Consider the following 11,977-nt stretch of genomic DNA (forward strand, 5'->3'; position numbering starts at 1 on the left):
CATTGGGCGGAGAGCATCATGCATTTGTAATGAAGTTGGATGAGTGCGCAAAATAAAGGGAATACATAAATATTATTTCAGATTGCCCACCTTACTGGGCAGCAAACAAAAGGATATACACTCGTTTGGGTTAAAAGGCTTTCTTGGACATTTCCATATTTTAAATGGAAGACTTTTTTGCATTTGCCTATACCCGTCTAAGCGATATTTACCTTATAAACGAAGATACATTTTCAGTGATCATAAATGAAAGAAATTTTCACAAAACGAAATGGCATTGTCATATCCCTGTCTCACTTCTTAAATATAATACAAAACTTAACAAACGATAGATGGGGGCCAACCTTAGCACACTCTATGAAGGGGATCAAGTATTCCCCACAATGCACACAGACTTCCTTTATTATAGACTCTAAACGAAAGGAGCAGAGTGAAGCCCGCTTGTCTTTGAGCGGGCTGTTTTGGTCTGATTTTGACACAAATCCCTTTGGTGCTAAAGCAATTTATGCGGTCTCAAAGCATGGCAAATGGTATGAGACTAACCACCAACTACTACTACGAGTATACTCCCCAACAAACACACTCAAGATGTGCGCTCTGAATGCGAGAATAGTTTTTCTGTATCCCAGAGAGTGAGAAAAGAGGGATTACCGGGAAGGAAAGGAAGGAAAGGAAAGGAAGGATGTTGTGGGTCTGGCTCTGATCAACCCACTTGCACTTGGCTGGGCTTTGGTTATGGTTAGATTGGTTGCTTCGTTGGATGCTGCATAAGTGCAATTTTATGTTTTGGCCCCGAAAAGTTCCTTCGCAGTAGTTGATAAATGGCTCACCGACGATGGTCGGCTCTCGACGGAAAAATATGTTATGGAAATCTGAAAGCCAAATCCCTTCCATTCCAAGCAACAAAGCATGAAAAAATGTAAATTTCTCTACATAAATCTAACAATTTTCAAACATATGTATGCATATGTGTACATATATGTGTATGTCAAATTTCTGAAATAACAGGGAAGGAAATGGGCAAACAAAACCACATGCCACGCCTAACAAGCCACCAATGCCGCCGCCGCCGCCGCCTACCTTTGTGAGTGGTACATGGCCGCAGATAAACCGCCCAAAAGTAATGCCAAAACATTTCGTGTCATAAATTTTACGACATAAGCGCGAAAAGCAAAAACAGCACAAAAGCCAACACCCTAAAAATGGAAGGACAAAGGAAATAGGAAATGTTAAGCGGCCAGGGGGCGAAGGCTTAATACCCTTAGAAGGCTATTTATAGAAAGTGTATAATGATATGCGATCTTGATCATTGAATTGAATATAAGATTGCCTACGCTAACCATAAACAGAACTCTTTAGCATAAGCAATATTTTCGACCTATTCTCTAAAATTTCCAATGATAAATTTATGTACAATATTTTCTTTATTACATATCTGAAAGCCCATCAAATGATATGCTATGATATCTATTGCTTTGACCATCATTAAGTTCCTTAACAGAATTATAGTACCCTTATCTGTAGAGCATAAAACACAAGCATTGTGCATTACAATAAATATTGATTTACAATTTTTTGCGCTTAGAACGTTAATTTATCGGAATTCAGAGGCGTCGCTACCAAACGGTGTACAAAAAGAGGATAAAAACATGTTGATTTTCGACAACCAAGTGCATTTTATTCTACACATACAAATATTAAGATAAGAAATTTAAAATGAAGTACTATACACTTATCTCTTTTATTACTACCCAAAAATTGAGACTTAAAATCAATATTTAATTCGATTTTAATAAAGTTCAAATTGGTCTTACTTAGGAAACAGATTCCTCACAAATTTGATTAAATTCCAATCGCATGTTATTAGCTGCCCCTCCCCGCCTAAGCATCTGATTACGAGAACCCCATAAAAGCCTCTCCACTAATATTTAGCTGTTTTGGATGGGGTCTGCAGAGCTATAAATTAATTTAAGTGCCTGAAAATATTTTTGATAACATAAAATCAAACCGAGCGGAGCGGAGCGAGAGATCCCTTTTTGCTGTGGGTTGTTCGTGCCGTTGCGGTTCAGGCCTGAAAATTTAAACGGCCGGCCATTAAGCGAACCAAGTTGGATGTAGTTTAATGGCTTTATTTCGGGGGGAATGGTTAGAACAGGGTTCAGACGGACATTTCCCAATATTCGGCCGCACTTTGGCCAATTCTATTTTTCTTATGCTTGAAGATTTAATTAAAAAAGTCGAGAGCATGCAAACGAAGTTTTTTAAAGGGCAAGGAAAGGAAAGGAAAATGCGGCTGGCATAAGCCAGAACTTTTTGAGGGCTGATGGCATACCCGCCACAAAGGATGCGCCAAAGGCAGTCAACAGTGACGGGGAAAGGCAAGCCAAACTTGGGAAAACTTATTCTTGGGAGCATCGTTATCATCGCCCATCATCAGGCTCGACAGATACAATAATAACAGCAACGGCAGCAGCAGCAGCAGAACCACACGCAAAGGCAAAGGCAGAGAGAAAAGATATGACAGCCACTCGCCGTCTTCGATTCCTTCGTTGGCAATACTTTTAAAGTAAATTGCGGCAAAAAGGAACGGGAACGGGGAGCAGGGGCAATACGGAAGCTTTCCCGCTCACGTTACGGCACTTTGCCTCCGCTCCACGCTTCGTTTGTTTCTGATTTTTCACTGCTCGTCATGGCCATGATGGTTCTTGCTTGGGAAATTAATTGCATGCAAATATTGACAGAGCGAAAGTAAATATAATTTCATTGTTTACTCATAAATACGCATTATTTGGAAAATGAAAATAGAAAAGCGCCATCCCTAAGGCTAAACGGAAAAATGGGAAAAAGAGAGAAAGGAAATTGGCAAAAAACTAATTGCTGCTAACCGAAGATATGAGTATACTTTTTTGTAAAGTACATAGAAGACTTTATTAATATACGAATTAGCAGCAGAGAATGAGAATCCCATAAAGCTGCCCTGTGGACTGGTGCCCTGGTGGGTGGCAAAGACTTATCTTAATGCTACTTTCAGTAATATTTAAAGCATTACCTCAACACACATTAAAGGGTATTCTTTGCACAGGTTTGGAATACAAAATCACAATTTTTTCCGGGGTGGATTTTCTGGGTGTGACTCTCTATCCAGGATAGATTCTGACAGACGCTCTAATCGGTTTAAACATTTGGTGAAAATGCTGCAGCCTAATTAGCATCATTATTTTTGATGGGGTCACGCAGGCAACAAAGAAATGCTACAGCCGGAAGGAGAACCCAAATCCCGGACCTAATAAATGGGCAAATGCTTTGCAAAGGTAATTAATGGGCAAGTGCAAGCAAGAAGGAGCTAGATTGCGATGAAGATGGGGCACTCAAGCGATAATTAATGTGCCTTCGAAGCACGAACATGAGTCTATGAGTGGCACTGTGTATTAGGTTATCGCCAGAGCTGATATAAAATTGAAGCCAATTAAATGTTACCAATCTGTGAAGCTGCCAAAAAGTGTTCCGAAACGGGTCAAGTCTGCCCAGATTTCATCTAAAACCTCGCCTCGACTCGTTTTGGCTCTTAGCTCTTGGCTTTCGAAACAAAACTTTCACGAACGAAAATAGCACTAAATTGCACACAAAAGAACTCTCAATGTTTAAGACCCTCGGGCCAGGGGGGCCAAAACAACAATTTACGCTTTCCAACTTGCTCGAGTATCGCGCTTAATCGTCAAAAACACTTCTTATCGAAGAGCATTTCCCACTCTCCCCAAAGCAAACTTTGCTCATAAATTATTACACAAAATTAGTTGCACACCAACAGAGGAAAAACACGATGGAAAAACGTGTGGATGAAGAGTAAAAAGGAGACAAACATCTCAAAGGACTTAAAAAAAATTTAAAGCTCAAGAAAGAAAATGAAATATGGCTGAGCCAAGACAAAAAGCTAAATAATCACAGACATGTACAATGTACATAGGATAATAAATGATTAACGTCCTGTCGAGACTCTGGGTGGGATTTGAGAGTGCGTTTGTATAAATGTTGGCATGGCATCTTCATCATCCGCTCAAACATTGGCGCGATTGTTGCTCAATGTTTTTAAATTGATATTGATGAGCCTAGCCCATTAGGCAGGCAAAACAAAATGCACCCTTCTGGGGTATAGAACTTTCAATTATAATTGATACAAAATTTACTCTAATTTCAAGCGCAAACTAAATAAAAGATACTTCATTACAAATAAATAACCCTAATCAAGTAGACTACACAAAAAACGTTTGAATGAGAACTAAATCATTATTCAAAAATCAAACACCAGAAAATATCAACCAGATAATATGGCAGCTCAGAAGAAGTTTTTAACAAGAGAGCGAATACCGTGGTACAACCAGAATGAAGGTGAAACTAAGGGCATTCATAGAACCACGTCGTCTGAGCTTTATCCACTCAGAACAAAAAACCAGAAGAGTCCTCGCATCAGCAAGCAGGTCACATTCAACAAGCAGTGGTCGGGATCCAATCTTAAGGAAGAAGCCAGGAAAAGCTGTCAGAGCCTTTCATCATGTCTGATCACGAGATCACCGTCGGATCCGCGTTTGAAAGGCGGTAGGTACAAAAACATACAAAAACATCCGAAAACCTTTAGCCTATATTAATTTTATTTTCTTGCAGGTGTCAACAACCCAGCCGAACGGTCTGCGGGTCGATTGCCGCGTACAGACAGTGAGTGCCAGTTCAAGGCACCGGGAATCGACTTTCTCACTGAACGGGATACTAATATAACCACCCACGAGGTCAGGTTGCAATCCTCGATCTATCCTCGCAAAGAAAAATTAGCGAACAAGTGTGACTTTTTTCCAAAATATGTGGACAACCGTCCATTCAAGGAGCAGGCAACCCAAACGCTCTATAGGTAACGTTCAATACCTAACGAAGACTTAGCTTTCCTCTAAGTAAAACGAATATTCTCTCTGATTCCCAGGGAATCATCGGCACAAACTTTGGCCTATTTGCCAGAGATCGAGGACAAGGAAATAGATGAGCATGTAGAGCTTTTCAAACTACCCTCTGCGCTTCCTGGCGATAGGCCGCCAGGGCTCTATGAGGTCGAAGTCTTAGAACGATCCCGCAGACGTTGGGCCTTTAATGATGCAATGAATGTGAATTTAAACAAGCAATTGCATGAGGCTCGAGAGTTGGCAATGCAAACGAAGTATAAGTCCATACTGGAGGCATTCGAATGGGAGAGTTGGATCGAGCGAGAGGAGTACATACAGGAGTGTCAGAAGATGCGACTCGAGATCGTCATAAAGATGTTCGACAAGCGCGAGAAGGAGATGCATTTAGCCTCCAAGAAACGCATTGAAATGTCCTGCGAACGCATCGAGAAGCGCCGTCAAGAGGGTCTGCACAAGAACGAGATAGAGTATCAGCGCGGCAAACGCCGCAACGATATAAAGCTCGCAAAGACGTCAGGGAAATGGCAAAAGCAGAGCCCTTTGTATGCCCTGGGATCACCGTGCTCCGAGTTCTATGGACCACTCATCAGACACGGTGTTGATCCGGCACGTCGAAGCTTTGCAGGTAATAACCGCAAGGCCTTCGATGTAAGGATGGACGAGCTGGAGAAGCGCGTGAATATGAACAACGTGACGTGTCCTTTCAGAAAGCTCAACGAATGGTCCAAGCCCAAAGAGTATTTCAAGGAGTACGAGCAGAACTTCTGCAATGATAAAAAATTGCAAAGGCTCTACGAATCCTTGAAAGGCTTGAGAACGCTGTCATGCGAGCACAAAAATCCTCCTAAGTGTCTGAAGGTACGGCATAAGCCCTGCGTTTATTCAGAGAGTGTGCGCATGAGCTCTGTTTTTGCTGGTGCGACCACTAAGCATTACACTCCTGAAAAACCGGAACAGAAACAGCAGAAACCGGAACCGGAGTACACATATGAATCCGATCGATCGAGCGCATTCGCCAAGCGTTTACAGGACGACAGGAGGCAAGTGGATTTGGAGTATCTTTTGCAAACGTACGAAGGCACCAACATTGGTTGGCTTATGCAGTTCCTCTCTGAGGAAATGGGCCGGCTGAAGGAACAGCGAAGGCTCCACTACTTTACTATTTTGGCCCAAAAGGAGAGATGGCGACGCGAAGCGACTGAAGCAGGACTACGGCAAAAGGAGAACGAAATGAGAAAGCTCTACGAAGAGTTTTTCCAGAAGAGCAACTTTGCCAACAATCATGTTAGCAATGAGTATATCAATACGATTGTTAAAACAGATATGACCCACATAGCAGGCCAAGAGGCCGCCAGAACGGTGACGGGGCTTGCAAAAGTGATTGATGCCGATATCGAGCGTTGGCTGGAGAGCTTCAAGCTCATCCAGACGCCCCTCACCTATGAACCACTGCGACTGATGCTGCGAGACATGGTCTCCCCAGACATGAATTTGAATGCTGTTCTCGATCGTCACGAGAAGTCGCTCATCGCCAGTTATATTGTGGAGGACGTGATATTTGGCAGAGTGTGGCAAGAGCTGGAGCCATTCGACATAGCCAGCACTCTGACCAGCGACTTCATTGATCGCCTCATCGACAACGATCTCTATTTGTTCTCGACGGACAGCGAGAGCGAAACGCCTCAGAAGTCATCGTGGTACGAGTCTCAAGCCATAATACGCAAACTCATCCGCCAGGCTGTGCCCGGACAGCGCTGGAAGGATGAAACCGAACGCATTGTGCACGAGAACTATAATAGTCTGTTTGATGATGTCTTCGCTGAAATCATGAACAAAATCGATTATCCTCCATCAGTGCAATCTTACGAGTTAATCCAAGTGCGTCCAACGCAATCGCACGCTGCCATCAAAATAACGGATAACATTCGAGCTATGGAGATTTTGGAGTTCCAGGCCATGAGAGATCAAGTCGCTACGACCAGTTCGGAAGAGCTTAAAACAACAATACTGTCGCTATTCAGAAAAATGAGAGCAGATAATATTACCAAAAAATTGGAAACCGATGAAACATTTTGGGAAGATGCCAGCATTAATTTGGAAAAGGACGATGCATTGATCAAAACGCAGAGCTACGGAACTCAAGAGTCTGTGCACCAATTAGATTCTGACTTGTTCAGCATAATGGGAATTCTTGATATTTGTAGTGAGAAAAACCTAAAGGCGTTGAAGGGTACCGGACATACTAAAGTGGAATACAAAGTGAATGAATATTATCTTCCATGGGGAATCGCCGACCACGAACAAGAGCATATTGAGAAAGATGAGATGGAGATGGAGATGGAAATGGAAATGGAAATGAAAGGTGAGATAGATATAGAGACTGATTCGCAAATAGAGTTGCCAATAGGGGTGGAAATGGAGTTTGAGCTGGAGGAGGAAATGGCGATACAGACGCAGGAGGAAATAGAGATGGGTACAGAGGAAGAGATGAAGATGGAGGCAAAGATAGATGTGGAGATAGTGGAGATAGATATGGAGGAGCAGAAAATTCCAGATACTAGCCAGACTGAAAACGCCTCCGAAGATGCTGAAGAAAACGATGAAATATTGCCACCAGATAAGATGGAAATCTCCCAGGACTTGGATCAGAGTATCAACGAAGAAGATGAAAAAGAAGATGAAAGAGATACGTTGTCTCTGCCCAATAGTATTTCGAAAAGGAACAGCTCTGAAATAATTCCATTAGTTGGTTAAATTTAATTCACATTTTAACATAGTTACAGTTCGAATAAATATTTATTTTTCTACCAATTGATACACACAACAAATTAACGAGGTGATCTATTGACTTACGAGGGTTCAGGGGGCTAAAATATTTCGTAAATATTTCGAGCACTTTTTCGAACCACAAGCTAAAATAAAATGTGAGTTCAACTGGGCTCTTTCTATTCCTCTAATCGATCCTAAGGGAGAAGTACCATGCAGACAGACCATAGAAATGATTTTTCCTTTTTGCACATTCCCAAAACGGGGGCCACTTCCCACTTCCTGGCAGCACAGCGGTTGCCAGGTAACTACTGACTTACTTACTAGCCAAATGACTTACTTACATTCGAGTACTCGATGCAGAAAGTCGGTAGAACAACTGCCAGGAGTATTTTACCCAGCATGCCACTTGAAAAACATAAAACTCAATCACGAATCAGACATCAAATAATAAATACAACAAACCACAAAACATCTGAACATTTACGATATATTTCGCGTTACAATAGACAATAGGTTACTCGGTAATTAGGGAATTAAACAGTAAAATGCCAGCACAGGAAAGGCCACCCTCAAGGGAGCTTCGAGGGCTTCGGGTGCTGCTTGACAATCGCCAGACCGTACCAACACGTTCCGCAATGGGACAACAATTTCCCATTCGTCAAAAGGAACAATTTTCAAGTCACATCAAACGGGTCGCATTCGGTAAACAAAAAAGCAATGGAGATAATGGACCACCATCAAAGGCCAAAAGAGATATCATTCAAGCTGGACAGGGCCTCACCTCATGCCTGATCACGAGATCACCAATGGACCAACGATTACCAGCCGGTGGGAACATGTTAGATCAACATTTTCTTCATTCATTTATTCATCATCCTTTAATGTGTAGGTGCCAACAACCCAGCCGAGCGGTCGGTGGGAAGATTGCCGCGTACAGACAGTGAGTGCCAGTTCAAGGCCCCGGGAATCGATTTTCTAACAGAACGGGATACTAATATCACAACCCATGAGGTCAAGATGCGTCCCTCTGTGACTTCAATTAAGAATAATTCCAATAAGTGCGATTTCTTCCCGAAATATGTGGACAAGCGACCATTCAAGGAGCAGGGCACACAAACGCTCTATAGGTAAGAGCCAGAGGAAACCCTATAACATATTTCTAGATGATAACATTATAGTGTCTGCTTCACAGGGAATCCTCGGCACAAACTTTGGCCTATTTGCCAGAGATCATGGACAAAGAGATGAACGAGCATCTAGAGCTGTTTACCCTGCCGTCTTTGCTGCCTGGAGATAATCCACCGGGACTCCATGAGGTCGAGATCCTAGAGCGGGCCCGAAGGCGTTGGGCCTTCAATAAGGCGGTGAAAACGAACTTTATGAGACAATTGCACGAAGCGCGGGAGTTGACAATGCAAACCAAATACAAATCCATACTGGAGGCATTCGAATGGGAGGGTTGGATCGAGCGAGAGGAGTACATACAGGAGTGTCAGATGATGCGACTCGAGATCGTCATAAAGATGTTTGACAAGCGCGAGATGGAGATGCACTTAGCATCCAAGAAACGCATTGAAATGTCCTGCGAACGCATCGAGAAGCGCCGTCAAGAGGGTCTGCACAAGAACGAGATAGAGTATCAGCGCGGCAAACGCCGCAACGATATACAGCTCGCAAAGACGTCACGGAAATGGCAAAAGCAGAGCCCTTTGTATGCCCTGGGATCACCGTGCTCCGAGTTCTATGGACCACTCATCAGACACGGTGTTGATCCGGCACGTCGAAGCTTTGCAGGTAATAACCGCAAGGCCTTCGATGTAAGGATGGACGAGCTGCAGAAGCGCGTGAATATGAACAACCTGACTTGTCCGTTCAAAAAGCTCGAGGAATGGTCCAAGCCCAAAGAGTATGTTAAGGAGTACGAGCAGAACTTCTGCAATGATCTTAAATTGCAAAAACTCTACGAATCCTTGAAAGGCTTGAGAACGCAAACGACTAAGGAATGGGCTGAGCCGAAGTGTCTTAAGAAAAGAAAGAAATTAACCTCGGAATATGATAAATACGAGAAATATAAGAGTCGAGGTCAAATACATTACTATCAGGCAGCGCCAAAACCGATCGAACTGTCCAAGCCGACAGAGACGCGCACGAACGCACTTCGGCCACCAACAAGAATGGGCTCATTCCACGCAAAGCACTTGGAGGCTCAAAGAGGAGAAGAAGCTTTTGAGAATTTGCTGACCACGTACGAAGGTACCTATGTTGGGTGGATCATGAAGTTCCTCTCTGAGGAAATGAGCCGACTGAAGGAACATCGAAGGCTCCACTTCTTTACTGTTTTGGCCCAAAAGGAGAGATGGCGACGCGAAGCGAATGAAGCAGGATTGCGGCAAAAGGAGAACGAAATGAGAAGCCTCTACGAAGAGTTGTTCCAGAAGAGTATTGGGGCCCACAACGAGATTAGCAATGAATATCTCAGCGCACTTTTAACAACAGATATGAGCCACATAGCTGAGAGCGAGGCCGCTATAACGGTGACCGGGCAGGCCAAGCAAATCGATGCAGATATCCAGAGATGGCTGGAGGGCTTCAAGCTCATCCAGACCCCACTCACCTATGATCCTCTGCGACTGATGCTGCGAGACATGGTCTCCCCAGACATTAATGCTGCTATCGATCTTCATGAGAAGTCGCTCATCGCCAGTTATATTGTGGAGGAAGTTATTTTTGGCAGAGTGTGGGAAGAGCTTGAACCAATCGATATAGCCGGTACCCTGACTAGCGATTTGATTGATCGCCTCATCGACAACGATCTCTATTTGTTCTCCACGGACAGCGAGAGCGAAACTCCTCAGAGGTCATCGTGGTACGAGTCTCAAGCCATAATACGCAAACTCATCCGCCAGGCTGTGCCCGGACAGCGCTGGAAGGATGAAACCGAACGCATTGTGCACGAGAACTATAATAGTCTGTTTGATGATGTCTTCGCTGAAATCATGAACAAAATCGATAATCCTCCATCGGTGAAATCCTTCGACCTAATCGCTGTGCGTGCATTTCAATCTCAGCGTCGCATTTCAAAGACTGACAATTTTCGCTCCTTAGATATTGAAGTCCTCCCAATGATCCAAAGCTCATTGCCCAACTCAGAATTCGAGCGCCTTCAAATTCTATCGCTACAAAAAAGGTTAAAAAAGGACAATGTTACAGCTGGTTTGAAGGCCTTCGATAAGTACCAGGAATATGACAATTCACGTGAAGAATTTGATACATTTATGAAATCAGAGGTGTTTGAACAGTTTAACACCATGGAATACGCACAAGTAAACCTACCAGAGGACGTATTCAGCATCACTGGCGTGATAAATCTAGACGACGAGAAAGACTTTAAGATGCTTAAGCATGAAAAAGAAGTAGAAGAGGTTAATATACCATCGGCCAATGAGTTTATAGACCCTGGCAGTCTCCATGAGGAGGCGGTCTTTGAGGGGGAAGAAGGTGCCAATGCTGAAGAGGAGGATAAGACTGAGTTGAGAGCTGATGAGACACCGGATGATCTCAGTCTGCCTCTTACCTCTCATGAAGGCAACGAAAATGTAGAAGAAGTGGAAGAAGAATATTTTTCCGAGGAACAAAGCCAGTCAGTAAACGCCGAGACCTACAGGACGAATTCTCAAGTATTTAAGTTCAGATGATTTTTAAATTTCTTGACAGTTATAATGAATTTCAATGAAAATGTTAATTTAGCTTTAATTCCTTACATCAGCCGTTGTTGGAATGGAAAGTTAGAGTAGTAAAAACAAAAAAAAAAACTTTACATCAAAAAATAAGTAAAAAAATTTACAAATAAAATAAAATAATTTCAAAATGTAAATGGTAATTTCGCTTAAATTCCTTACATCTTCCGTAGTTGTTAAGAAAACTAAGAGTCGTGAGTAAAACACTTTATATTTACAAAAAAGTAAAAAACAAAGTATAAATAAAATAAAATATCTTAAAAATTTTAATTTTTAATTAGCTTTAGTGCCTTTAATTTAAAAAAAATTTAAAAAAATTTAAAATAATAAATAAAATAATAAAAATATAAATAAATTTTTAATTTTAAGGCTATACATCTGATGTAATGGAAAGTTAGAGTAGTAAAAACAAAAACAAAAACTTTACATTAAAAATAAGTAAAAAAAAAAACTTTACAAATAAAATAAAATAATTTAAAATTTAAATGTATTCTAAAAATAAATTCCAAAAATTTGTAATTCTTT

The 11,977-nt window shown here is 42.1% G+C and overlaps 2 protein-coding genes across 4 annotated transcripts; both read left to right on the top strand.

The window, feature by feature from the left end:
- The first annotated feature begins 4,246 nt into the window (after positions 1–4,246).
- LOC111079442 (cilia- and flagella-associated protein 91-like) lies at positions 4,247–7,762 on the top strand. Of its 2 annotated transcripts, XM_022374615.2 has the most exons (4): positions 4,247–4,593; positions 4,660–4,900; positions 4,970–7,090; positions 7,151–7,762. In XM_022374615.2, exons 1-4 carry the CDS (start codon positions 4,326–4,328, stop codon positions 7,698–7,700), a joined length of 3,180 nt encoding a protein of 1,059 aa, XP_022230307.2. In that variant the 5' UTR covers positions 4,247–4,325; the 3' UTR covers positions 7,701–7,762. The 2 variants fall into 2 exon arrangements, with proteins under 2 accessions (XP_022230307.2, XP_022230306.2); XM_022374614.2 differs by having other exon boundaries at positions 4,248–4,593; positions 4,970–7,762.
- Positions 7,763–8,124: 362 nt separating this feature from the next.
- LOC111079450 (cilia- and flagella-associated protein 91-like) lies at positions 8,125–11,542 on the top strand. Of its 2 annotated transcripts, XM_041593943.1 has the most exons (4): positions 8,125–8,543; positions 8,605–8,842; positions 8,908–10,762; positions 10,821–10,942. In XM_041593943.1, the coding sequence occupies exons 1-4, from the start codon at positions 8,261–8,263 to the stop codon at positions 10,839–10,841; spliced, it is 2,397 nt and encodes a 798-aa protein (XP_041449877.1). In that variant the 5' UTR covers positions 8,125–8,260; the 3' UTR covers positions 10,842–10,942. The 2 variants fall into 2 exon arrangements, with proteins under 2 accessions (XP_041449877.1, XP_041449876.1); XM_041593942.1 differs by having other exon boundaries at positions 8,126–8,543; positions 8,908–11,542.
- The last annotated feature ends 435 nt before the right edge of the window (positions 11,543–11,977 follow it).

Source organism: Drosophila obscura, unplaced genomic scaffold (assembly GCF_018151105.1).
Source record: "Drosophila obscura isolate BZ-5 IFL unplaced genomic scaffold, ASM1815110v1 contig_200, whole genome shotgun sequence".
Lineage (NCBI taxonomy): Eukaryota > Metazoa > Arthropoda > Insecta > Diptera > Drosophilidae > Drosophila > Drosophila obscura.

Bases quoted from the DNA above. Each gene is read 5' to 3' on its own strand.
- LOC111079442 (XM_022374614.2), top strand. From the start codon at position 4,326: ATGGCAGCTCAGAAGAAGTTTTTAACAAGAGAGCGAATACCGTGGTAC. The intron at 4,594-4,659 runs GTAGGTACAAAA...ATTTTCTTGCAG, and splicing joins GGATCCGCGTTTGAAAGGCG to GTGTCAACAACCCAGCCGAA. The intron at 4,901-4,969 runs GTAACGTTCAAT...TCTGATTCCCAG, and splicing joins GCAACCCAAACGCTCTATAG to GGAATCATCGGCACAAACTT.
- LOC111079450 (XM_041593942.1), top strand. From the start codon at position 8,261: ATGCCAGCACAGGAAAGGCCACCCTCAAGGGAGCTTCGAGGGCTTCGG. The intron at 8,544-8,604 runs GTGGGAACATGT...TTTAATGTGTAG, and splicing joins GGACCAACGATTACCAGCCG to GTGCCAACAACCCAGCCGAG. The intron at 8,843-8,907 runs GTAAGAGCCAGA...TCTGCTTCACAG, and splicing joins GGCACACAAACGCTCTATAG to GGAATCCTCGGCACAAACTT.